The sequence below is a fragment of the Sturnus vulgaris genome, chromosome 8, assembly GCF_052056855.1.
Source record: "Sturnus vulgaris isolate bStuVul1 chromosome 8, bStuVul1.hap1, whole genome shotgun sequence".
NCBI classification, from domain to species: Eukaryota; Metazoa; Chordata; class Aves; order Passeriformes; family Sturnidae; genus Sturnus; species Sturnus vulgaris.
The window spans coordinates 27,048,850-27,075,312 of NC_142250.1; the positions used below are offsets into that span (position 1 = coordinate 27,048,850).

A 26,463-nucleotide genomic window follows, 5' to 3' on the forward strand; every position below is an offset into this window, starting at 1 on the left:
GGGAAGCTTGGTTAAGATCAGCAAATTTCCTGTCGTGGGAGATCCTCTCACCAGTTTCTATTTTCAGCTAAGTGATGCGGGTTCACTGTGGTGCTTATTTAAAAGTGGATGATGCAGGATGTTCTGAGGAACACACTGTACTGTATTGAGGCTTCCAGTTTTGGATGGGATGAGTCGTTGATTTTGGACATATAATAGCTGAGGGCCTAATGTTAGAACATGAGCAATCTGCAGTATACTCAAGGCAGGGGTGTGAATCCAGCAGGTTTCTTGTCCAGATGTCCTCACAGGGACCCTTTGAAGAAACAAAGGTGGGAGAAGGAGTCATCTGTTCTGAGCCACTGGTCACTCATCACTGCCCTGGTTCTTTGGAATAAACTGCAGAGATGAGCCACTTTTCCTACATGTTCTTATGCTCAGGGTGTCCATGCACTGCTCGCTGACCTATCAGCCATGACTAAATGCTTATGCTAGAAATCATGGCAATATGTGAATCTCCCTCTTTTGTATCTATATGTAATTTTCTCCACTGTTCTCAGAGTAAAACCTGCAGAGGTGTGCACAGACAAGTCTGCAGAACTGCCTCTGCACCAGGTGTTTGATCAGACCCCTGTTTAGTGCAGGGGGGTTAATATCAGAGTATTCCTACTCAGCTTGCATGAAGATTCATTTCCAGAATGTTAAAGCTGATGTTAAAACAAACCACGTGCCTTCTGGTAAGACAGCTAAAAGGGATAAGGAAATGGCCAATGATGAGTTGCCACTATTTCCTAATTAATCACAGGCTATTGCAATTTACCTGCTAAAAGATGGGCAACCCTTTATAATGACATTATCCGTGGGGGATTTAAAGATACCTTCCAGGAGTGTAATATCATGCTTCATTTTGTCATTGGCTTTTGAAGTATCAGGTTGAGTAGAAAGAAGGAAAAAATGCCATTTCTTTCTTGGTCTAAATAACATCACTGGAAGAACTTAAGTGCCACTTCTTTAAAATCTTCCAGGGGCTCTAATCCTGCTGGGTTAGAGTATAATTAAAGATATCCTTCACAATTATTGAATTTGAGTCTATTTTTTTTGTTTTTTTAGCTGTGGATCCATGGACAGTGTTGTCAGTAGCATGAAAAACAGCTGGTTGATCATTAGGCTGATACCTTGAGCTAGACTGGAACCCAGGTTTAAGTGGAAAGCATGGCTAAAGGTCCAGAATATGCAGTCATAGACTTGAATGCTTGGATAGACAACTACATGGATGGACTCTAAGCTCTGTCATGGTGCAGGGCACAGGACCTCACACAGCCCAATCCGTCTGCCATGGACAGGAAAGTGTGGGTCTCAGTTTATAGTTTGAAACATCTTCCTCTGTGTGAACCTTTGGGAGGTGCTGTACTCCAACCTAGGTGGTTGGAACAGCAGCAAAATGTGCCCTCCTGTGGAAAAACCAGATAGGAAACCTGTGGCAAAATAGGAACGCTGAAGATCTCCCAAGATACCTTCCAATGCCTTTAGTACAACGGAGTTATTCCTTCAGGGAACCTTTGAGTCTGCAGGTTGATGGTTTGTGTTTGAGTCTTTCTATGATTAAATCCAAAGCCATAAAATAAATCCATGGTGTGTTTAGGAAAAGGACTTGGATCATGGATAGCTTTCTCCTTTCATTTGCATTGATAATATGCAGGGTACTTAGCCCTTCATAAAATTCATTTAGATAAAAGTCAAGACTTTATGAATAAGAACCTTCTCAGCACACTACTTAGGAGTAAAAGCATAGGGATATTTATCCTTGTGTTTCGGGTTCTAAACAAAAGTATTCCTCCTCTATTACCTAGAGGAAATAGCTGCAGTGTAGTACTGGAGCCAATTCTCATTCTGAACAATTTTAAGCTGGATCTTTCTGACTATTTCTTGAGTGAACCTTTCAAACTGGAGAGATGAGTGGTCTCTCCCAGTGCTTGTTTTTCTGTCCTTGTGTCTCAGCCTCAGATACCTTCCCTCGTGAGTTTGAAGGGGATGTGCATTTCCTTGTGCTCCATTTGCTATTCCTTCGTTAAAAAGATAATCACTCAGCCATCACCTGGGGGATTTGCTGATGCTGATTGACTTTTCAAGCTGCTCCCACTTTATTGATCTTCTGTCTGAAAAGATTCCAACAGGTTTATTCTCCCAAAGGCAAAGTGTTTTGTGTTAGATGAGCTTCTGAGGGCTGAGTGCAAAAGATGACAGGAAAAGGAGGCTTTACTGGGGTGAAATTATGCCTGAACCAATGTGGTGGTTTGAAAGATATTAGGCAGTGAGGGTCTTAGAGCATTGTGATCAGCTGTGTGCTTTCTGAGCTGCCCACAACAGGCAAATGTTTGGTGGGCAAGAGGGAGACCCCTGCCCTATGGATCACAGTAATTTATTAAACTTGATGATAAACTGCAAGCTCACCTTTTTGCAGAATCTGATGCCAGCTTAGACCCCAGTGTGAAAAGTGGTAACTGGAGTCAAGGCTGTTAATCCTCGTGCTCAGGGAATGAATAAAACTCACACTCAACCAGTGCTGCTGTGAAATACTGACCTGCAGTGTGGCACTGGATTTAGGAGAGGTGTAATCCAGCTGCTGATCTGACTATTGCACAGACCAAGAAACTGGGTGACAGCTGTCTTTCATTTTTGCACTTAAATCCCTGTCCTGTATTTCTCAACCAAAGTTCTTCACTCTGAGGAACTAGGAGAGAATATAGTGTCGTAATCTGACTGTCTGGATGAGAAAGGACCAGAGCCATTTGGGAGCATTCAGAACAACCCTAGCTTCTTGCCTGGGGTGCCAGTTGTATAACCAGGTCACCCTGCAGAGCAAGTGGTGCAGCCTGCAGAAGAGCATTGTCAGCTGTATAATCTGGCCTGGAAGCTCCTCTTGTCTGGTGAATTATGATATCTCTGCTATGTGATGCTCAAAAATGTTATTTCAAAAGGCTGGGAGGGTTTGCAGACCCTGTCATGGATATTTCAGTGGTAATGGGAATGGATAAGCTTTGAAGGATTCATGAATGTGCTGATTTTGTTTTATATATTTATTTCTCATATTGAAAGACAACTTATGTCGAAGTCTGTTTTGGTGGAAATAAAAACACCGCAAAATACTTTTTGAGAGCAATATTAGCCTGAAACTTGTGTTCTTTTATGGCTCCAAGTTTTGTTTTCTTCTTCAGAAAACTAAATTTGCACCATTACTTCGTCTTGTATATGCAAGTTTAAACTTTGAAGATTTTCAGAAATGCAGAATTCTCACAAATGCAAAATTGTGAAATGCTTGCAAAATGCATTACATCCTCTTGTTAAAGTTGTAATTACTCTATATAGAGATACACAGATATAGTGGGTTCTGACCTTTATTGTGTAAATTAGTGTAAATCTGTCAATATTATTCATTCACTTGTATTTGATAGAGCCATATTGATTTTGACTAATTGGGGATCTGGTGCAGTGCTATTAGTTCTGGAAAAGAACTACATAGAGACTCTCAGTCATGATGGGACTGGAGGTAAAGATGAGTTCCTAAGTCTAGAATGTTCTTTCGTTGCCAGTCCCCAGCTGTCTCAGGTGGTTGCATCTCATGAGCTTCATTTTTTTTTTTTTTTTTTTGGAACAGTAAGAGTCAGTTTTTCCCCAGGAAGGTAAGTTAATGTGAAACTGAGTGCTGAGGAGCCTTGCCTGAGGTCAGGCAGGATTCTGTGGTATTTATGTTCAGATTGTGTGGGTGTCCTACTGGGGACAGTAACCTTTGTGGGTCACAAGTAGGGGTAGACATAAGGCTTGTGGGAGAGGGGTCAGCTGAGGTAGGGGCTGGAAGGAGCTGCAGGCTGACTGTAAAGGTTGGTTTGGGAATTGTCTGCAATTTTTAATATCTGTGTCTAAGGAACTGGACTAAACGATCTTTATCACTGCCCTCTTTTTAATTACATCAGTTTTGCAAAGATTTGCTGATGGTTTGAAAAAATTAACATGGCTTGTGCTATTTTAGGGATGACTCAGGTTCATCTAAATGTCCCCACAGTACTGCCTACCACTGATGCCAAAACAGGCAGACAGTGTCAGAAGCAAGTTTTGGGTAAATCAGCTTCCCTGGGACATTAGTGGACACATGTGTGCATCCCCAGCTAGGAATTGAGATTTGAGTCACCTGTCCCCCTCATTGAGAAGGGGATGGTAAGCTCCTCTCAGGGTAGTTTGTATAACCGAGAGTGTGCTTATTCTCTGGGTGGTTGGAAGGAATTCTTTGTCATCCACATCTACCAAAAAAATACAGAGTTGAGCGAGGGGGCAGTTCCACAGTCTCCCCTTGACATTTCGTTCGAGACACATTTAAGAGAAATTTTCCAGTTTAAATATGCACAGAATAGTGTAGATATTAAATGGAACTTCTAGAAGTGCTTCACAAAATCCTACATTCAAAGCACTCCCTTTTGCTATAAAATACTGCAAATTAAAATGATTAGCTACTTCAGAGAATCATTAGAGAAGCATTTTTAGCTATAGTAATAAAAGTAGAAAAGGCCCTGGGAAGGGCCTTGTTTCTAATTAATTATCTAATTAATATCTGATTAATTAATGAGGCTTTGTCATCAAAGCTGTCTTTTATCTTTGAGGCTATTAAAATGTCCTCTAGACCAAATTTCTTGAATATGTGTTGATAAGGCCATCTTTGCTGAGTCAGTCAAGTGCTTGGAATCAAATCAATATACTGCCTTATCAGGGATGCATAAAACACCTCTTTGGAAAATTAGAATACATCAGAATCAAGAACATGATAAATATGTCAGATCTTTTAGACAGTACAAATGGAAAATGAGTAATGATGAAGTGTAGTTCTTCAGAGCTGTAAAGAAGTAATGCTTTTGCATAGACTTTGCAGTAGTGAAATGACCAGAGCAGGAAAAGTAGAGGCCTGTGGAAAGTCAAACTCTCCAGGTTGCCTCTGGTTTAAGGTGGCTGAACTCTATCTTGGGTTGTGTCTGCATCTCATCTGATGAGGTTCTGGGAGGAACCATTTCTACCAGCAGGCATCAGCTTTCCCTGGCCACAAAAGGATGGCCAGTTCATCAGTGGGATAACAGGACAAGCATGCAATGAAGGGAAGGGTTTATCCCAGCTTTTGAGGAGAAGCCATTTCACATTTTATCAGGTCTCTGTTTATGTTCTTTATGCTGCCAGCAATTGTTGGGAAAACCATATTATGCTTCTCTGCTTATCTCTGCTCTCTTCATTTTGTAATGTGATAGATTGTGTAAGTCTCAGTGGAGTCCTGATACCATTTGGCACCTGCTTCTTGTAGTAATTCTCATACATGTCCAGAATAATAACATTTTAAATGTAGAGCACTAGCACATTATAATAAATCATAAACTTTTCATCTCAGCCAGAATGGCTGAGGACCTTCCTCTTCTTTTGTACTGCCAGCTGAGTGAATGCAATTTTTTAACCCATTTATGGTGAGATACACCTTGCTTTGTGCTACTTGTGTGTTGGTGGTTCTGGTCTCTTTTAACACTGGAGGGTGGAAGACTCCTTAAAAAAGCAATATATCCTCATCTATTTTAGGGGGAATAAAGCATCCTCTTAGTTTATAGTTTTTGTCTATACAAAATAGTGTGGACAGGCTTGTGAGCTAGAGCTACCTAGTTTTTAGGTGGCTAAATTCAAATTTTAAGGGCCATGGTAGAGAGAAAATGGGATCTTACAAATGGTAGAGTCATTTCTGTTTCACAGTAGGAGGCACCAAGCTTTGTTGCTTTTGTGCCTGCCTATTGTGGACTGTTCAGCAGTAGAGTATAAAGCAAAGCTTAGTAACCACTGCACCTTCAACCTGCTTGCTCTGATCAGGTTCCCAAGTTCTCTGAAAGAATTCTTTCCTACAGGCTTTTATAGTCCAGGCTCTAGCCTGCCATCAGGTCTTAGGATCCATCAGTTTGTCTGGGTTTTGGCTGATCCATCAGTTTATTTCTGCTACAGAGTAGTTTTGCCATTCTCTGGTAGAAGCAAAATGTTGAGACAGCTTCAGAGCTGCCTTTAGCCAAATCTGTGTCCCACAGTGGATAAGGTATAGTGCCTCTAAATGTCCTAGAGCAGGGAATGCCACTCTGATGCTCAAGGTGCTTTTTTCGGTTGATCTGGTGACTCGTTCTGCTTTGCCAAGCATCCATCACTTTTTTTTGCCATTCTATGTGGACACTCACTTAAGAGAGCTAGGAAAATTATAGCCTGGAAAATCTTCCAGGCTGGAGCTTCTCAGCTCTGTTCTCAGGCTGATAAGCTGGTTCAGCTGAAGGCCAGGGAGAATTTCTCCCAGGATGATAACTTAGTCATAATAAAGAGGAATTAACAACAAAGATAAAACACCTGTTTCGGTGTGTAACCAGGCCTGGGAAAAAGATGTCTTCTCTCTGCACCGGTCAGCTTTACCCTGTCTTTTAAGTTTCAGGACACTGTGCTTAAGCAACATATTTTTAAAAATAAACTTGTCTCCCTTTCCTATCATGAAAGACAACCGTGTAGCTGTATGTCTTATTTCCACCTCGTCTAAAGAGTTAATACCCTAAGCCTCATGGCTACAATTCTACCCATTTCCTGCAATCCCCTTCCCCTCCCTCTTCACTTCCCAAAAGACAGTCTTGCTTCTTAAGTGGTTCTACAGAATATTTTCTAGCTGAAACTACTTCTATTTTTCCACAGAGATGGTGTATCTGAAGGTAAGGGTGCAGAAAAGAGCAGGGACTGGGGAAGGACACCCTGTTTTCTGATGGTGAATGCTATTTAGGCACCCTGTGTCATGTTCTGGGTGGTCACTGGTTGCTGGGGATATCTAAAGCATCACTGTGTTCCTACAGGACAAGTGCAAGCACGATGCAAACATGTGGCTTTCAAGTTAGACCCCACCATCCCGTAGGGTTAATACACAAAAACTGCATCTCCATGGACTCTTCATGCCCATTTGAGTAGTCATCTCTGCCAGGAAATGACTGGTGTGAACAGCCCCCCTGCCCTGTGTGATGGTGACCAAATGAAATGCTGATGGGCGGTCAGCCACTGGAAATGTGACTTATATTTGCAACCCCTGTGTTTTATTGGCCGTGATTCCAGAGGTGGAATATTCTGTATCCTTTTGTTAAATCTCTGAGATATTCAGTGTCCTCCCAAAGGCTCATATGGAATAAACAAAAGAGGATACCTTTCCTGTAAAAAAATAAAGAGAAGAATCAGTGTTCCTAGTTATCTCTTCCCACCTTTATTTTGAACTGCAAATCACAAAGACTAGTGTATCATGGCAGCTCATTTTTCATTGCCAGTCTCCACTCTATGTTGTAGATGGAAATTTATCAGCAAAGGTCATCTTCAAGTCTTTTGGATGTTCGGTGATGGGAATCACCATTAATCAAAAAAGAAAGGGTGGAGGAAGGGTGCTGGGATCATAATAGTAACTGAAGTGGATATTCTGCTGTTTACAAGACATGCAAACTAAAAGGAAAAAAAAATTCAAGATAAATTACCAAAACTATGATATGCTTGAACTTCTTTTTCTCCAGTGGGATCTCTGGTTTTAGATACTTTTGAAAATTTATGGAACTGAAAGTCCACTAGAACTGATGAGTTATGGTTCCAGAAGTACTGACAATGTAAAACGTTGTGTATGATGGCAGAAAATGTTTTTATTTAGATTCTGTTAACTACTCTGGGTCTGTGCTGTGATATACTTGGATAGTTGGGGTGTTTTTTGTAGGAAGATTGGTCCCTGAGGCATTCATGACAAAAGATGTAATTGGACTAGTAAAACTAGAATTATCAGAGGCATGAATAGCTTGTACAAGGAAGGAGTGGCTGAATAAACAGGGAGTCTTGAGACTGAAAAAAAAAAATCTGTGGAGAATATGACAACAATCAGTGAAATCACCAATGGCAGCTCCATGGTTTTGTACTTGTTAAGTGGCAGCAGTTAAAACAAAAGGGAGCCTCTCTTCATACAGCACAGAGCTGTGGTGTTTATTACCATGTGATAGTGAAGTTGCCAGAAGCTTCCCTGTGGGATTTGACAGATTTATGGAACTAAAAGCCCACTGATGGCTCTTGCATCCAAAGACATCATCTTCAATTTAGGGAGTCTGTGATAGCACTGTAGGCTGGGACATTACACCAGGAAGCAGCAGCACCACGTGCTTGCTTGATTTCTGTTCACTTCCCCAGACTTTCATTGTGGCCCTTAGTTTCCTTTAGTAGGATGGAGACAAAGGGAGGCAGTTCTTTCTGCTTGCAATTGTAAAATATTCTGGTTTTACATTTATTGCAGTCACTAAACTCATGGTTGGGTAAAAACAAGCTCTCAGCAAATGTTCTGTTCTCTTAAGTGTCCAGTTCAGACTACACACACACTGGAACTTCTTTGGTTAGTGAGTAGATTTAGCTCTACAGGGCTCTGTGGATACTTCTGTTTTAAAATGTCCACATCCAGACTTAGGTCAGCTCCAGAAAGGGAAGGACTAAGAATTAGATTTTGTTTGTTACCTCCATTGATGTCATTTTTGATTCTATCAGATAACAGTACCAGAAGTGTCCTGGCTGTGGAGTTGAAAGATCCTTTGCCATGATCTAGTTAAATGTGGTTTTTGTTTTGTTGTGGTTTGGGATTTTCTTGACTGTTGTTTTTTGTTTGTTTGGGCTTTTCTTACTTGTGGGTTGTTTGTGGTTGTTGTTGTGTGTAGTTTTTTGTTTTGTTTTGAATTTTATTTTATTTTGTCAGCAAAAGTGTCTGTGTGTGTGACCAGGTCAAACAGACAGCCTTGCAGTGGAAACAGTGGATCTTTCTGGCCACTGCCTCACTGGACTGTGACTCAGGGGGGGTCTTTTCTCAATGTGCCATAGCTTCAGAAGGGCCTTTAACTAAGGGAGGGTAATTTGAGAGGAGGAAGGGGAAAGGAAAGAAGGAACCACGTTTCACAAGTGGTGGAAGACTGGCTGCCCGAGTTCCTGTGTTGTGCAGTTGGGTTCTTTGCAGTGTATTAATATGTGAGCTATGTTTGAATGTTTTCCTGCAGCTCGATGTGCAGAGAGATGTGCCTCCTCTCACGTTTCATGGGATTTACTTTCATGCTGCAGCTTTTCTCAGAGCCCTCATAATTGCTCTCCTTTTGCTGGCTCTTGATTTTCATGAAACTTGTAGAAACTTTGTTCCTCTTGGGTTTTTTGTTTTTCTGGCAAACTGGGAGAAAACTGGCCAATGAGTAAAAGCAAGAAGTTGTTTGAAGGGTATGGAGAGACAATCATGCTGCAGGCAGACAGTTTGCAGCCCATGAGAAGTGAAGCAAATATTAATGTGGCAAGTTCCTATTGCTCTCTGAAGTGCACAGAGAGTTGGGATATTCTTCTGCTCATTTAAGCAGAGCTGTGCCTCCACACAGTTTTCAGTGTGGGGCTGCAGGTATGTGTAGTGGGACTCTGAGCTGGAGATGAATGCATCAGCTTTAGAGACTTAGAAAATGGCTGAAAATCTAAAATCAAAAGCATTATGGCTGCTTCTCCACAGAAAGAGAGAGTCATAGAACAGAGGAGAAACCCTCTGACAGGATGGTTGGTGGAAGAGGTTGACTTTTTCATCCCAGTCATTCAGTGCCAGCATTTGCAGCTCTTTTTCTCCTGAGAGACTGATACATGTTTTATAGCCTATCTCCATAGCTGAATAGCTGAGACTTCAAACAAACAAACCTGCTTTTCTCTGTCTGACAGAGCTCTGAGATGGAAAGCATCACAGAGGAGAACTCTAAAAGCTATTCACATGGCATTATTTCTGCCTCTCCACACCTCTACTTCATATCTCTGTGACTGAGCAAGTCTTATCACAGTATGAAGTCTGCTGGCTCAGGCCAGTTTGTTGGATTCACAGAGCAGCTCAGGCTCAGATTTAGAGGAACAAGATGGATTTTGCTAGCTAGTGGTGCTCTGACTTCTGAGCAGATTTTGTATGCAGAAGCTTCTTTGCCTGGGTGTATCCCTTGCACCTTGCTCTGCCAGACTGGGGGAAGTTGCAGTGATGGTTTAAACATATCATAGCCTGTCACAGGAGGGCAATGGAATCAAGCAGATGGCTTTTTTCTCACGCTGTTTAAAACAGAATATAATTATGGGAGAAATTGCAGTATCCCAATAAAGCACTTCATTATAAACCTTGGTTTTCCAAACGAAATACACAGAATTTGGTGAGGAGCAAAAGTCTGATGCAGCCTAGACCCTCAAGGTCATCATGAGAAACAGGGCCAAACCCATATTATTACAGACACATGGGACAAAACACATGGACTAAGTTTATGCAGAATTGCTATATATGACCAGAGTCCATTCCACACCACAGAATGAGTTAGTCTGGAACAGACCTTTGAGATCATCGAGTCCAGCCTATGACCCAACACCACCTTGCCAACTACACCATGACACTGAGTGCCATGTCCAGTCTCTCTTAGAACACCTCCAGGGATGCTGACTCCACCATCCCCCTAGGCAGTCTGTGTCAATGTATAATCAGCCTTTCTGTGAAGAAATTCCTCCTGATGTCCAGCCTGAACTTCCATGACACAGCCTGAGGCCATGTTCTCTTGTCCTGCCACTGGGGAGAAGAGGCTGACCCCCAGCTCCTTTACACCCTCACTTCAGGCAGTTGTAGAGAGTGAAAAGGTCACCCCTGAGTCTCCTTTTCTCCAGGCTGGACAACCTCATCTCCCTCAGCCATTCCTCACAGGACTTGTGTTCCAGACCCTTCACAAGCTCTGTTGCCCTTCTCTGGACTCACTCCAGTCCCTCAATGACTTTCTTGAGTGAGAGGCCAGAACTGGACACAGCACTCGAGGTGTGGCCTCACCAGTGCTGAGTGCAGAGGGACAATCACTGTAACATTCACAGTCCTGTATTGCAAGAGTTTCTGTGCTACCAGCAGTGTATTGAGGTGCATTTTATGAAAGCATTCTTAAAAGTACTTTTATGTGGACACGTGTGTGTGGTTAGAAGCAATATGGAAATATCATCTTGAGACTGAAGGCAGTAACAACCTTCCAAGGTGATGAGATTCCAGGGATGGCTTCAGTGGAGCAACCCAGAGGAGAACCAGGTAGGCAGGATCAGTTTGCCATTAAAGGTCTAAACAAAGTTCAGGCAGGCTTTTCAAGTATGACTTATGGAAAACATCTTTTGTCATTTTGATAGAAGTACAACATTTCTTCTCTTCCACTACTTTAGTAATGTGCCTGGAAGGGGATCAAATTGTGACCAGGAGAGTGGGAGAGAACATGGTATCCAGTCTGCTTGTAGTGTCAAACAACTTTAAGGATGTATGGCTCGTTCATTTGGAATTAGAAGTAATTAGTAAAGGAGAAGGAGTCAAGATTAAAAACTGACTCATAACTTTTCTGTTCCACCTGTGGGTCACATGTGCTTAAATGTTCAGGCTTGGGTAGCTAAAATTAGCAGCCAACTTTTTTTTTAAATACTTGTTTTCTAATTAGGCAATTTGGTGGTAGAGTTGAGCCCTACGCTAGATGATTGCAGAAGCTGAAATGGCTAATTGTAGATGCCTGCTTTTGAAAAAATGAATCATTACCTATGCAAGCTTTCAGCTTCTTCATCTCTAGAATAGAGATAGTATTTCCCAGTATGGCTTTTGGGACTTTGCTAGTTTGAATGGATTAGCACAAGACAAAAGCTTTAGATTTTTTGGCCAGAAAAAGTGCCATGGTAATACAGTATATTATTGTGATATCCTTTGAGATGTTTCTGTGAAGCCAGTGGTGACTGTCATGATAATAAAGAAAGCCTTAGAGAAGCTAACGAAATAATGATCCTACTTCCTTTTTAGCTATCCTTTGAAAGGGCAAATGCAATGAGTGATAATGGTTTAATGAGAAAGAGTCATTAGAGCATCCAGCCTGCATCTTTAGAAGTGTGAAAGCATTTTGGGAGATCTTAAAATTACTCAGAGAACAAACGCAAAGTAGCTCTGTCAGAATATTAAACTGTTACTTGTATTCTCTTTTAATGTTGATTGAAACCAGTGATCTCTTTCACTGCCTGGTGGCTGTTACATGTGTAGTCACAAAAGTGGCTTGCTCATAGCTACAGTGCTGTTGGAAGGGTAAGATCAAGGAAGTGCCTCTGCTTGCACCCTGTCTGTTATCCTCTGCTTAGAGCTCAGTGTTACCTGAGGATTCCTGACTTTTTCATTTTGAATTTATAGGAGGCCTCATGTACTGGAATTAATTGTCCTGGATGATTCAGTTTCGCTAATAAAGCTGTTTCAGTTTCAAGATTGGCTGGAGATGGAAGACTGCTATTATTATTATTTTTTGTTTGTTTGTTTGTTTGTTTGATATTGATACCTAGTGAGACAAGAGCTTCAGATACTTTGGATGGGAAAATTCTATGAAAATACAGTACATTATTGTCATATTCTTTAGGATATCTCTGTGAACCCCAGTGGGTGATATTACTATGCATTAGTACAGAAGAGTGGTAAATGCAGATGGGGCTAGTATTAGCTCTATTTTTGTATTAAAATGTTAACCGAAACACAAGGAAGTTGTTTGAGACTTGAAGCACCCTGGCTGGTGACTGTTCAAAGGAGTAAGGCTGGTTCAACCCATTTAAGGAAAGAAGGCCTTTACAAAGTATTTAGGAATTGCCCTTGAAGGATGCACTGAAGGAAATGTGCTGGAGCCACATCAGTAACAAAGCAAGCTTTTGACTTCATGATTCACTGCTTGGAAGCCTGAAACCAGCTGGCTGGTTTTGTGCCTTGGCCCTTTTGGTGTCTGGACTCTGGACTGCACTAGCAGCAAGGAGAGCAGCACAGCTGGGTGCAGGCTCTGGCACTGCTCAGTTTCTCCAGCTATGTGAGTTACACTGTGCATTGTGATGCCAGAAGTGGCTTGGGTCATTTCTCTGCCAGACAGAAAAGGAGCAGAGGATTGGTCTCCAGCAGAACCATAAAGCTGCAAATTCTAGGGGCTTGCTGAACTTAGGAAACCAAATTATTGGAGCAGGGTACTGGGAAAGGCACTGAATTGCTGCATGTCCTCTGATCATGTGGCCAGTAAAAAGTGTGATTAGAGACGAGGGCAGGGGCCATGGATTCTCATCCTAATAAAGTTGTAGATATGTCCAGGTAGGCTTTTTATGAGGACCTTTCCTTGTCCATGTGCTGAGGGTTGTGTTTGCTCTGTCCCTGTGACAGAAGCTGAGTTGGATTGGGAGCCAGGATCTTCCCACTGTTTGCATGGGCTGGGGTGGCTTTCCAGGCAGGGTCTGACACCCCTCCCTCCTAAAATCAGCTGGTGCTGAGCACTCCTCAGGTGTAGGTTCCTGTATGATGTAGCTGTTGGGTTGTTCCGGTAGGAAAAATCTTGTTTGTTAGGAGAACAAAGTATGAAAACAGTAGAGAAACAAGAAGGGCAGTGAGGTTTCAAAGATGCCCACAAATGAGGAGGAGGACACTACAGAAACCCCTCTGTGACGAAGCAGCCCTTTTCCCCAGTCACGAATGGGTAATGCCACCCCCAGATCATCTGCTCCTCTGGGTGGGATTTGCTAGAGTAGGGGCCTGAATCTGTCTTTGTAACTCAGAAAAATTAAATGCCTGGCACACAGTAGGATGGGGGTGACTGAGGACTCGAGGTGCCAGTTTAGGCACATTTTTATCTAGACATGAGTTCAGCTGTTACAATTCTGAGCCACATTTGGATCCCCATCTTCAAGTCAAAAATCAACCTACCTAAATAAAACTGTTGTTGTTGGGTTTAATTTGGATTCTTATGTTGGATTTGTCTGAAAAAAGAATTCGTACTAACGGTGCTGCTGGTATCAGATGCATCGTATGTGTAGATATCATTTGCAATTCCACACTGACACATGAGCACAGAGCCTGGCCTCAAAGCCTACCTGCATGGGAGCACCACAACTCCCCTGATGTGTATGATTAATGAATGCAGAGACACTGCCCCAAAGGACTAAAGTTCTCTTTTCTGCTGGCCACTCTGAATGAAACATAAAATCTTGTGTTTTAAGCATAATAATGCTCAAACTGTAACTTGGAGCATCTGTTCACACAGTCATTCCCTTCCCCTGAGCTCTGATAACCACATAAACTCTTTTTGTCTCCTCTTTTCTCCAGGTCAACAGACTATGGCACTACCTATGAAAAGCTAAATGACAAAGTAGGCCTGAAGACTGTGCTGAGCTACCTGTATGTCAGTCCCACTAACAAGAGAAAGGTAAGGGAGAGCCATTGCTCTGGTAGCTATAGAAACAAAATTGCAGCATTCTGAGAGGAATTATGATCTTAAAGTGAAATCTGTTGGTAATTCACAAGAGTTTGAATTTGTTGTCTAAGTTGCACTGATGCAATTCCATGGAATCCCATAGAACTGATCCTGCCTTACTCGTGATGGTGATAAAGCTCTTAATTCCCTTCTGAATTTGCTGGAGAAGTAAAAAGGTTGCTTTTTATTTGCATCTGACTGTTACAACTTTAAAAAACACACACAAATATTTCTGGGTTTCATGCTTACACCATCTTTGGCTATTACACATCTCCCTGCTTTTGTGTCTCCTTATTATTAGAAATATTGAATAAAAGGCGTTTATTTCTGCATTTGACTCTCTTTCCCCACATTTGGAGGCAAAGATGTAAATGACATTTTCTTTGGTTGCATCATGTAAGGGGGCTGAAAGCAGAATATGCCAGTGAGAGTGGGTGGAAGACCTACAATTTGATTAGGTTGTGTAGGAGAGAGGATGAGGTCAGAGCTTTCCAACCCCCTGCTCGCTGTTCCCATGTGATGCTCTGAGGGCTGCAGCTGGCTCACACAAGCACAGCCCAGGAACTGCTACTCAGTGCCTTTTTGCTTTAAAATTATTGCCTGTGTTGATTCAGGGGAGGTAGTGGGACAAAGATGCTTTCAGCTACCCGCAGAAATCAATGTGGGAGGGCTGCAGCACGAAGCTAATTGCTGACAGTGAAGTTGTGTTCGGACAGTGTAGAGGCTCACTGCAACATATTTGGCTTGATCACTTCCAAACTGGCCATATCCTGTCCCCATCAAAAGATTTCCAAACTAGTAACTTGCTACTTGTACTGCTCTTATTATGACTGTTGTGTTTTCCATCACTGGTCAGTCTATAGCTGTTTAGGGACTGATGTTTATGTCCGTGTATGCATCATAAGGCAGGCATAGCTCTGGTTACTAAGCGTGTTTGGATGTACAGAGAAGAGGAAGAATGCAGTGGCCAGAGTTTGGCTTATATTTTTCCTGATGCAGAAGCTGAACTGTTGTGACAACTACCTTGACTTTTTTTTTTTTTTTAACCTTTTGTTTTTTCCCGAGCAAAACAGATTAAGATGTTTTGTAGTGAGTTTTCCTGGCCTTCACGCCCATCCTATATCCAATATGGGGGGCTCTGAAGAGTTAATTCTTCTTCATTCTGTTTCCAAAGCAACTCTGCCAACCCAAAAGCACAGGCAATATGCTCAGTTACAAATCCTACGTCACTGGTGTAAAGACTCCCTCACAAATCAGAGTACAAGGATATATTATTATCTTCTAGCAATTTCTCAGGCTACTGAGCTTTACAAATTAGCAATCTTCTTTTTAATTCTTTTTTAAATTAAAACCACCTACATTTCATCATATAGTGGCATATAGACCTATCTTTACCTGCTGTTTACTTATCTGAGATTAGAAATTTAGAAGAAATTTTTTGGTTTTCTGTCTTAAGGAAATTATTTCTGGACCTATCTGTGCCCTTCTCATCCCTTCTGAAAAATCATATGAAATGTAGAGACAAACTGTAAGGAGAACTCATAGGAAACCAGCTCTAGTGCTGGCTGCTGTGGGAGCAACTTGCTTCTATTGTTTCTACCTCTGCTAAATATATGAGCACTGTTACTGTGCATGCTTAAACAGCTGGTCTGTCTGAACTCTGCTTTAACCTTCACAGCAATTCCAGACATTCATGTAGCACTTGAGAATGTCTGAACAAGGTGTCACTGGACCAGAGCATCTGAAATTTGTCAAATTCAGGTTTGTGTTTATTGTCTCCACCCACTTCTCTTACAGATACTTGAGGTTATGTATTGCAAAAAATGCACTAGGGTTGTAGTCTTCTCCCAGTCTCTCTGGGTGAATATTTTTCCTGTGATATGGGGAATAAGCAGAATGATTTTGCTGAGCTCCTGAGGACAGCTGTCAATATTGAATCATAAAGCAATAGGTGAATGAGTTGCATCCCAGCAGAAAAAGCCCAGGTCCCTTGAGTTTCACCTCCAGCAGCAGAAGTGCTGCCTTGTTGAATATGATGCAGGGATCTCTTGTGAGCTGCAGAAGAGGTCTTTGCTCGAGGCAGTGAGTGGGGAGGGAGGTACCAGCAGTAACACACACGCACAGAGCCTGTGTGCACACATGCAAACCTTTCCAGGCAAAGTGTTTTCTCCTGAGACACTCACTCAGGCACTGGCTGGAGCCTTCTTGCCTTGGAGCTCCTGTCGATTTGTGATGGGTTTGCACATTGCTGCTGGCCCTGTCTACTCATTAGTGCTTAGAGGATTAGTGCTTACTTGGAGGAGGAGAAAAGCTTTCCATACATTCATTCCTAATTGATTTACTAGTGAGAAGGATAATTACTTCTCAGCTACCCTGCAGAACTACAGTGGGAATTACCTGTCAGATTTCTTTGAAGACCCAAAATGCCTCTTTTCAGCTGTTAAATAGGAATTATGTGTTCAGCCAAATACCAGTTATATAAACATCATTTACCTGAATTGTGGCATAACCCTGGGCTCAATTATAAGGCACAGGGATTTAAAAGCTGGCATTTTGCTTTCTTCTTTTAAAAGAAAAGCCTTTTGTTTCTGATTTCTTTTTTTGAAAAAACTTTGGTGGGAATATTTTAATCTTTTTGGCAACATGTGCTTTATTTCTTGGAGGTCAGATTCAGTCTGTAGCTATTGCTAGTTTTTACATGTTGCCACTGGGTGATGCCCACCCCACCCTCCTCATGCACAGAGTTAACCAAGGCACAGAGCAAAGACTGAGCTGAGGTGGCTTTGGCTGTGGTGCAGATCTGGATCCCAGAGCTCCTGGCTGCTCTTGGAGCCGAGATGGGCCATGTCCATTTCCTAGAAATCACAGAAGGTATTGGGAAAATGCACTTTGCCCTTATGCAATTTGACATTTGCAGCTATGATTAAATCAATATAACAATCTGCACATACCAAAGGAAGCTGCTGGGAGTTGTTCTTCTCAGCTATGATACCTGAGAGGTATCATTCCTGGTGGCCAAGGTCAGCTTGGTGATCTGAGACCACCTTGGGTGCTGACATAGGGGAACTGCCACACATTCAGTCGGCAGATTCTGGCTGCACCGTAGTCAAAACACTCCCTGCTGTGAGCCAGGACTACTTCATGTTCCCCTGGAGCTGTCATACTGCTAATTCCTTTCCCCTAAGAACTAACAAGTTCAGGGTGTCACAATGCTTTGCAAGTGTATGGAAAGCCTCTGCTGCTGGGAGTTGAGACTGCCAGACTTGGATCTGCTCTCCTGCAGGTGGTTGGGCTGTTTCTCCTCTCACTTGCACAATAGGCACTTGTGTTTAGATCAGGAAAATCTGCACTGAGCTCTCCTTATTGCTGTGAACTTCCAGGTGATCTTTGCCCTTAGCAAAGACAGCTCAGAAGTCCTGGGGACTGACAAGCCAAGTGCTTGCAGTGCTGGCACTTCCAAACTCATGAAGATGCTCTAATGGGCAGAGTGGATTCCAGGGCACATCTTCCCCTTCAGTGCATCTGCCCACCCAGCTGTTGGCCTGAGAGAAGGACCACGTGTGAAGCATCTGCTTTGTCCAGTTGCCAAATAGGTTGCAACAAGCAGGTAACTTGTGTTAAACTGCAGAATGGAGAAATTCTCATATTTCTTTAGCAGAACCCCTTCCTTACAGATGAATGGGATTTAACAGTACAGATTTAATGTCTGAGTGCTCTGAAAAGCTGAAATTAGTAAAATGCTTATCTTTGGCTTTTCTACCCTGTAGCCTGTTGTCTGTCTTTAGGGATATCACAAAAAGCTGCTTACTCTCTACTGGGCAGAGATCTTGGTTCCCTGCTGACCTTTAATTTAAAACTGTATTTTGGGCGTTAGTTACATTTTACTAGAGGCAGATTTTCACAGCGGTCTGGGAATTAAAAGTGTTTATTTCTTCCAAAACACTAACAGAAAAATCTTTTATTTTAATAGGAACATTTCTCTTGACTTTTTGAATTTCCACTTTCTTTTTATCCCAATTCTCTTCTTTCTTTATGGTTGCTGAAAAAATTCTGTTAGAAAATTGAATAATTTCCACAAAAAATTAAGTTTGTGATTCTTTGCTTAACTGGCTGCACTTCAAAATGTCACTGCTTGTGGCTGAAATGTTGTGATTCCATATATTCTAGCATGAGTTGGTCTGCTGGGTAAGATACCCTATTGTGAGAACATTTGCTTTCTTCTTGGTTGTCAGTAGCAGGGTTCATTTTACAACTGATGCCTCACAGAGGGATGTAAAGTCCTCCCAAAAGGGTGCAGAAAGAAGATGAGAATTGAAGTCCCATATATCTGAAGCACTGCTCCTTTCAGGCACAGAGATGCCACTTTGAATCTCAAGGAATTGTTGAACCATATATTTCAGGTATTACTTTTTCCTGTGAAATATTCTGTAAAGAGTGCTTATTCTTAGTGAAGATGTTGTTTAGCTGAAAACCCAGTTCTCACTACAAAACTTTTATCTCTACCTTTGGGAATACTGTGGAGGTGGAGAGGATGGAGTTAAAAAATTTTAAAAGAAAGAGAGGAAAAAGGAAGAGAATAACAACTCTGACAGATCAACCCCACTTCCCTGTATAGAGTATTGCTCAGATAAGGTGTGGATAAACTGGAGGCCCTGATTGCATTTAAGATCTGTGGTGACAGTTCTGATGTCTTAGAAATACCTTCCTTCATGAATTTTCTATGCAATTCAGTTGGCTGCAGTTGTTTTTAGCTTTTCCCCTGAGCTATTACAATCATTGTTGCAGGTGATGACTTGAAGAATTAAAAGGTCTGTAGCTTTTTATGCTGGCTCTCTGAACAGAAACATCACCCAGGTGCAGTGCATGAAATGAGGACTCCCTCCATTTTTCCCTTATACCAGAAATGAAGCATTTTAGGTTTTATTTAAAGGTAGACCTTCCAGCTAAGCTATTTGAACAGTAGGTGAAAAGAGAATAAAGCAGAAATAAAATTATGGTGCTCAGTTATAGCTTTGGGAAAATGGTTTTTCAGACTGGTTTCTTAGTTGTCACAGAATCAAAATGGAGGGGCAGTACAAGTCACTGAAGCTGTAAAAGCCAAAGTCATGCTGCACCTCTCATACCTCATCATGCCTCTAAACTTGGCCTATCAGCAGGAGAAATATTTAGAAGTATTTAGAGAGTAAGAATTTCTGAAAGATAAATCTAATTAGTTTTGTTTGTGTCTGTGCAGTTTCTTGGGGGTGAAGTGCAGCAGCTGTTTATGAGCTGGCAGAGAGCAATGCTGTGTTGCTGTTCACATTAATGAAGGAAGAAATTAATTGTCTGAAATGCTGTAATTGCAGAGGAATGCATCAGCCTGACTGGTGACTAGCTAGAATATTGGGAGTGGCACCTCCCTTTATAGAAACTGGAGATCCTGAGATGAGCACAAGTCACTTGGACCTCCCCTTTATTTCTTCTTGCTCACTTGGAGAGTGAGAGCAAAACCTGTCCTGGCTTTCTGTATCTCCAAAGGGAATTCCTCAGCTGTGATTGGAGTCTCAGGGTAGAACCATGCCTAAACTTGTTTTGGCTTTGCCTTCATTTCTTAGTTCACATGCTCCCAAGGGGAACTCCATAGCATTGGTTTTTTCTCCTTACCCATCATATGTGTGTCAGGTTGATGAGGCAGAGATTCCAGCACATACCTGATGCTTGCTAGCCCAACCTGAACTGAGCTGCCAGGCTTAGCCACAGCTCCCATTAATCATCTGCTGCTTTTCCCTAAGACTGCATCCCCTGCTATTGGTGAGGAGCTGAGCTCTGGAGTATCCTAAAGCCATTTGGGCTTTAGGAAGATGGAAGGTTTCTTTGGACCCTTTTTCCTCATTTTGCTGACACTGTGATCAAGGGTCTGTGCTGCAAACTGGCACTTGCTGATGTGATCTCCAGAATGTATTTGTGATTCAGTAGGGCTGAGTTAGAGCCACAGGGCAGGAGGGATGGAACAAACTGTTCCTACTGTCTTTTATCCCTAATTTTCCCCTCTAGTCTAATGGAATACAGTCACTAAATAGCTCTTGGTTTTGCAGCTGCCATTAACAGGGACTAAATTACCTGACCCGTAAATGCTGCTGTAAAATTCTCTGTGTGCACCCCTTCTCTGGACCCTTTGAGCTGTATATGATGCTCTGTGTTTCTCAGAGCTCCAAAATGCATGCCACCCAGTGCACAGTTGATGTGGGCAGATGGGAAAGCTGTGAAACACAGTGCCTGGCTTAGCTGAGCTCAGGTTTGCCTGCTCTGCTTATACCAGTGGATTGTACAAATGTCACTGTGATCGGGGTAACATCTCAGCATATCCATCTCGAAAATACACTTCAGGGACAGTCACACTCCATCTCTAGAAGTGAAAATTTAAGCAGAAGAATAAAATGTGAATGAAGAAGTCATATTTTTCTTCAGTTACTGGTGTTGCAAAGATGATTTCCTCAAGGTCACCCACAACATTTATGGAAGAATGAGAGGATGTGTGACATGATGTGTTTTATCTACAACGTGCAGTTTTGTGAGCTGTTGTATGTGGGATTCTCTCTACTTGTCCAATAATTCAACTTGAATTTGGCACCTGAGAAAAGAGATGATTTTTGTAAATGTTTGCAGGACTGTGACCTGCAACTGTGTGAACGAAATCCTGAATTACAGACACTTTGTAATACTTCAAGAAGAGGACTTTAGGAATTTCTTGTTCTGAAGGGTTTTCTATTTTCTTTTTTGAATTCTGCAAAGTCACATTTTCAGAGTATGTTTCTCTGACCTTTCCTACCTAAGATATATCCTGATGCTGGATGACTTGGTTTATTAGTGCTTGGAACATGGTTCAAGATCAATGAATGGAGATATAAAGGCATAAATACTCTTAAATCTTTTTTGGTATGTCCAAGTTGTTGTTTTAGTTGTTGGGTTTTTAATTTTTTTTTCTGTTGTGTCTTTTGTGTATGTTTTGGGTTTTTTTAAAATACGATTATTAATATATTTGGTTATTGTGCCTTCTTGTGAATCTTTGTAGTCAAGGTGCTCCTGTGAGAGTTTTCTGCCCTCCTGCAGTCAGGGACTGTGGGGTCTGACATTCCAGATGCCCCACTGGAACCTGACCTGAACTGTAGGGTCCTGTCCCTAAAGAAAGAACAAGCAAAATCTGTTTGCTTTCAGGTTTTAACTTTACCATTTCTGGCTCCACATAAATCATAGAGAAAAACAGACGTTGTGCAACATCTGTGGTCTGGGAGATGACCATTTTCCAGCACAGACAACACAGAATTGGGACCCAGACTTATGAGAGACTCCCCAGTGGAAGTTTTCCCCTTTCTTAGGGGCAGTGTGATTGTCTCCCTCCAGGGAAGGCTGTCCCTTGGAATTCATGAATGTGAAAACTGGGGATTCCTGGTGCAGTTGGTTCTCTCAAGAAGCAGATACATTTAAAAACAAACAGTGAAAAAAAAAACCCCAAAAACAGACCCACTGAACCACACACACTGCTCATCAGCTGTTTCTAAAAATAAATACAATTGAGATAATTAACAAAATACTCCCATATGGCATTATTTAATGGGGCTGAAGGGAAGAGGGTTAGAAAATAGATATAAATAGAAGCCATTTACAATGAAAGCCATCCTTTCAGTGCTTGTGAAGGAAAAGAAGTTCATATATTACAAAATTTGAGTTAGGGTTGTCTTTGTGTACCTTTGTGCATCTGTATTTTGCATCTTTGTACCTCTGTATTTCAAATTGCAAAGAATTTTCGGAGCAAAAGGACAGTTACCAGGTAAGAGTGATAAACTTGGCAGGATCCTGGTGCAAATCTATGACAGGGCTAGAATTCAGTCCCTCTCTGCTGTTGCACTCTCTGCCTGCTTCACCTTGTATTGCTTGAGTCAGGACCCTACAGAGAATTAGGGATGTTAAAACGTTGTTAAGACAAGAAATGGGATAAAACTGAAGAGGTCCCATCCACATTTAGATGTAGAGTTCCCAGAGCTGGCTGTCAGAAAAACAGAGGTAGTTTGCTCCAATTTAGACAGGGAGTGTTAAAGGACAGATCAGGAGTTATGATATCAACTAAAATAAAGCTGCAATTTTGTCACCTAGTATAAGCATTGCTTTTATGAAGTGGGCAGAGTGGAGCTGTGTGAGCTTTCAGAGTGCCTTGCCTTGATTAGAGGGAGGAGAGAGTCTGTCAGGAGACATCACCTTTTACAGGGCTACCTGTATTAAACACATTGCCTGTCAGCAGGGTGAACACAGCTGCAGGTCCTGATATAGGGCAATTTTATGAGAATTTTTTCCTTTCTCCATCCTCCTTACCACACTCTGAAACATGACCATCTCATTTACTGCTGCAGCTGCAATAATATATTAATTTATGAAGTATGAAAAATAAGGTAGTTTTGAATTAACGAGGAGGGGCATGGTGCTTCACAGACAGCAGGATAATCAATCAATAATAGTGAGTCACTATATCCTGTTATTAAAAAGGAGGGAAAAAGAATAGAATGGGTGGAGAGCAGCTCTTGGAAAAGGGACAGGTGGGTTCTTTTGAAGACCATATAATGATCTGACCTTGATCTTTAGTGATAAGAGCTGGTTCACCAAGACTTATTTATTTCTTTTTTGAGGAAAATCCCCTGCCAACCCCAAACCCAATAATAAATGGCAAAATAACTTTTTATTTCATTCTTTTAAAAAGTGAAGAATAGAGAAGCTCAGCATTACTGAGTGAATTCTCATTTTAAAAGCTTAGATTAGCAGAGTGTGCAGGGCACGTGCTGGCCAAAGTCTCAGTTTGTGGTGCATGCAGTGTAACTGTAATGTCAGCTCTGGTGTTATCATTTCTGTGTAAAATATTTTATCCCAAGAAACACTGGGAAATCTGGAAACATGTCTGTCACTGTGTTAGAATTGGTTTTCTTCAGCATGGAGCTTGGCTGGGTTAGATCTTAGAGAGTTATTTCACTATGTCGTGGACTGCTTGAGGCTTCTTTTTGCATTAGTGGGAGTTCATTCCCTTCACCCTCTCGGTTTTAAGATGCTTTTTTTTCATTGTATACAGACAGATGTTGCTGGACTCCAAAAGTAATGACAGGGCTTTTCTAAGTGGTGCACAGAGGCACTTAGGGAAAACTCAGGCTGTAATTTTCTTACAAATCTAGGCAATCAACACTTAGACCAGTCCTTCTATCTCTGAGGAGAGATTGGTTCTGCCTTTTCCACTGAGCCCTCTAATTTTTAATTCTCTGTTGCTGACAAAAAAAAGCTCATCTGACTTTTTTTGTCTCCCTTGCAACCTTCCCATGGCAGACCAACGTGATCCTTAAAAATGCCTGCAAGAAAGCAACAACACTCCTGAAGCAGCTGTGCTCAGAGATTGAGAGGCAGTGGAAGGGATGCAAGGAATGCAGTGCTCAGGACCTGGAAATGGGTGGAAAGACAGAGTAAGCTTGGCAATTTTCTGACATTTGCCAATCGATTCTAAAACCAGTGTCAGGGTTGTGTTGGAGATAAAACCCTGATCCCCTCTTCCAATTCTGTTTCCTCTTACACTGGTTCTTCAGAATCCTACAGTGACCAGAACTCACATATGTGCATGAAGGGATACAGAAAGGAAAGTATATGATTTTCCCTGGGCTGTGAAGTACCAGTGACCCTGTTGGAAGAGGATGTAGCAGCTGTGGTTCAGTCACTGGGGCAGCCACTCACCTGCTCAGTGTGTAATTGCAGACAAGACTACAGCCATAAACCTGCAAGGACTGTTTCACTGGGAGCTAATTATGAAATGTAATGGAAAATGTCAACGCCAGTGAGGTGCTAGTTGGGAATCCTTTGCCTAGGTCTGGAACCTTCCCATATCTGGTACCTGAATCTCTGGCACCCAAGTTAGCATGCAGAGCTTGCAACCTCAATGGATAGCTTAGAGCTGAGTGCTGCCATGCAGAGCACTGCAATGCCATCATGTTTTATAACTTTAACCTCTAATTTTTGTGGGGCCTTGGTCTTGCATTCAGAAATTGGATGGACCTCCTATCACCTTAGCTTCCTCCAGTGGGGGGATGTTAGGAAGAGAAGTACATTAGGGACAGAGAGGGACATCAGTAATAGATGCCAGGTAACTAAATTGAGATAGATGATAAGCATCTGGATGTGAACAGTGATAAAGCTGACTGTTGTCTATGTTCACTCTGCAATCTGACTAAAAAAGCAGAAAAATAAAGTGGGTAAGCAAAGGAGAAGCAATGATGCATTTAAAATTGTATTCAGATTTAATGGCCTCAAGGGAGATACATAACATGATTTTTATTTTTCTACAGAGTCATGAAACACTCTAGTGTCCTCAAATGAAATAGACTGCTGAATACAGGCTGCAAAAGTTTACCCCCATGAGTAACTATCCATGCACATCTTTTTGTTTTCTGTAATGGGGCAACTACTGTGAGTAAACTTATACCCACATGTAAAGTGTTCTCCCAAGTGAGACCTATAATCAGAGGAGTGTTTTTATATAAATGGTGTTCTCAGTTCCAGCAGCTGTGGTGCACACAGCCTTCCTTACTGATAACATTATTTTCTGCAACTATTTCTGCTTACATGGGAAGTTACCATAATGGTGAAAATTACTTTGTAGTTCTATGGAGAATAGCACAACCATGCATTTACTCAAATAACATATAATTATAACACTGAATGCTGCTTTTCTCTTTCTGTGAACACAGTTTGGGATTAGAGCTGTTCCCTGTCACTAGAAAAAAGCTGGTGACCACAGAACAATATGTCAGATATTGTAACAGCTGGGGCTTTCCTGTGTGGAGTCAAGAAGAGTAAAAAGGCATCATGCAGATCTGTGCTATGCAGAAATACCAGACTCTGGAGCAATATAATAATATAGATCAGAGGCACTGTATATATGTGGAAGCACTGATTTGTGCCTAAGATCACCAGTGGAGGTTTCTTCTACTTCTGGTCCAGGCCCATACATAGAAGTGCTGGTCAAACTGGATGTACAGATCCAGTGAGGATGCTTGTAACCAATTTGGCAGTTTGTGATCATGCTGTGACACAGAAAAGCCTTTGGCAAATTCGCTGGACAGCCCTGAAGTGGCCTCAGGCAGGTGGGAATACTGTGACAAGGACTTTGCTCTGATGATCTGTGGGGAGCTGGAGAATGTGCAGCTTAACAAGAATATAATGGGTTGGAGTAACCTTGGATAAAGGCTGCCTTGCTGTGACAATGAAAAGGTTTTACAACCAAGCATGTGGCTGTTGCCAGTCAGTCACTCTTTGCCAGGTCAAACACATGCTTTTTGGATGGCTTCCATCCCCACTGGCACCTGAAATTTAACAAGCAAATGCTTGCTGTGCCTTGTAATTAAAAGTGAAAAGTACATGTGTCCAATGCCAAAAAGACAAGAGAAAGAGGGGAGACATGTTGTTCTGACCTGCTCAGCAGCAAAACAAAGATAGGATGTTCTGCTTTGTTGGGTCTGCTATGATGGCTTAGTCCACTCCTGTGCATGCAAATTGGATCCAGCTTGGGATTTGGCATTGTGGGCAGGTTCAGAGGGCAGCCTTAGAGTATTTCTGTTCTTTTCCCAGCTCTGAGTTTTGTCTAAGTCTTACAGCCATGATATATTTTCATTTCCCACCTGCTAGTGAGGATGGAAGAGTGATTTTCCTTGAAGAGGTCTTGCTTTATATGCAATTTAAACCTTAAATTGTTCCTGATCCTCAGGGCTTCTTACATGGTGCATCTGTGCTCTTGGCAGGTGCTGGAGGTGGTGATTAAAATGGAGTGCCCTCTCCATGGAGAAGGGAGTGTGTGAGCTTGGAATTCTCTGAAGTGTTTTGTTTTGGTATGGCAAATTCTGTCAGGTATGGCTGAAGTGCCAAAAGCCTCGTGCAATTTTGTACAAATCTGAACAGTTAATTGAAATTTTAATCTGGGTATAATTGGATATGAGAGACAATAGAAGACAACAAAAGATTAACCACGGTTATTGCCTGTAAACAAGTGTGGTAGGCTGATGTGCATCTCCTCAGAGAAGGCAAGGTAGTGCTGGTACTCATTTGGTGCACTCCACCAATGCCCACTTTTGTTTCA

At 41.9% G+C, this 26,463-nt stretch overlaps 1 protein-coding gene across 3 annotated transcripts in view; it reads left to right on the forward strand.

Annotated features, from left to right (window-relative positions):
* The window catches only part of SORCS3 (sortilin related VPS10 domain containing receptor 3), a 268,807-nt gene that overhangs the window by 112,973 nt on the left and 129,371 nt on the right, over positions 1–26,463 (forward strand). For all 3 annotated transcript variants that reach the window (XM_088169308.1, XM_088169310.1, XM_088169309.1), the window contains one exon: positions 14,183–14,282. In XM_088169308.1, the coding sequence (XP_088025434.1) occupies positions 14,183–14,282 (100 nt within the window). The remainder of the gene's footprint in view (positions 1–14,182; positions 14,283–26,463) is intronic.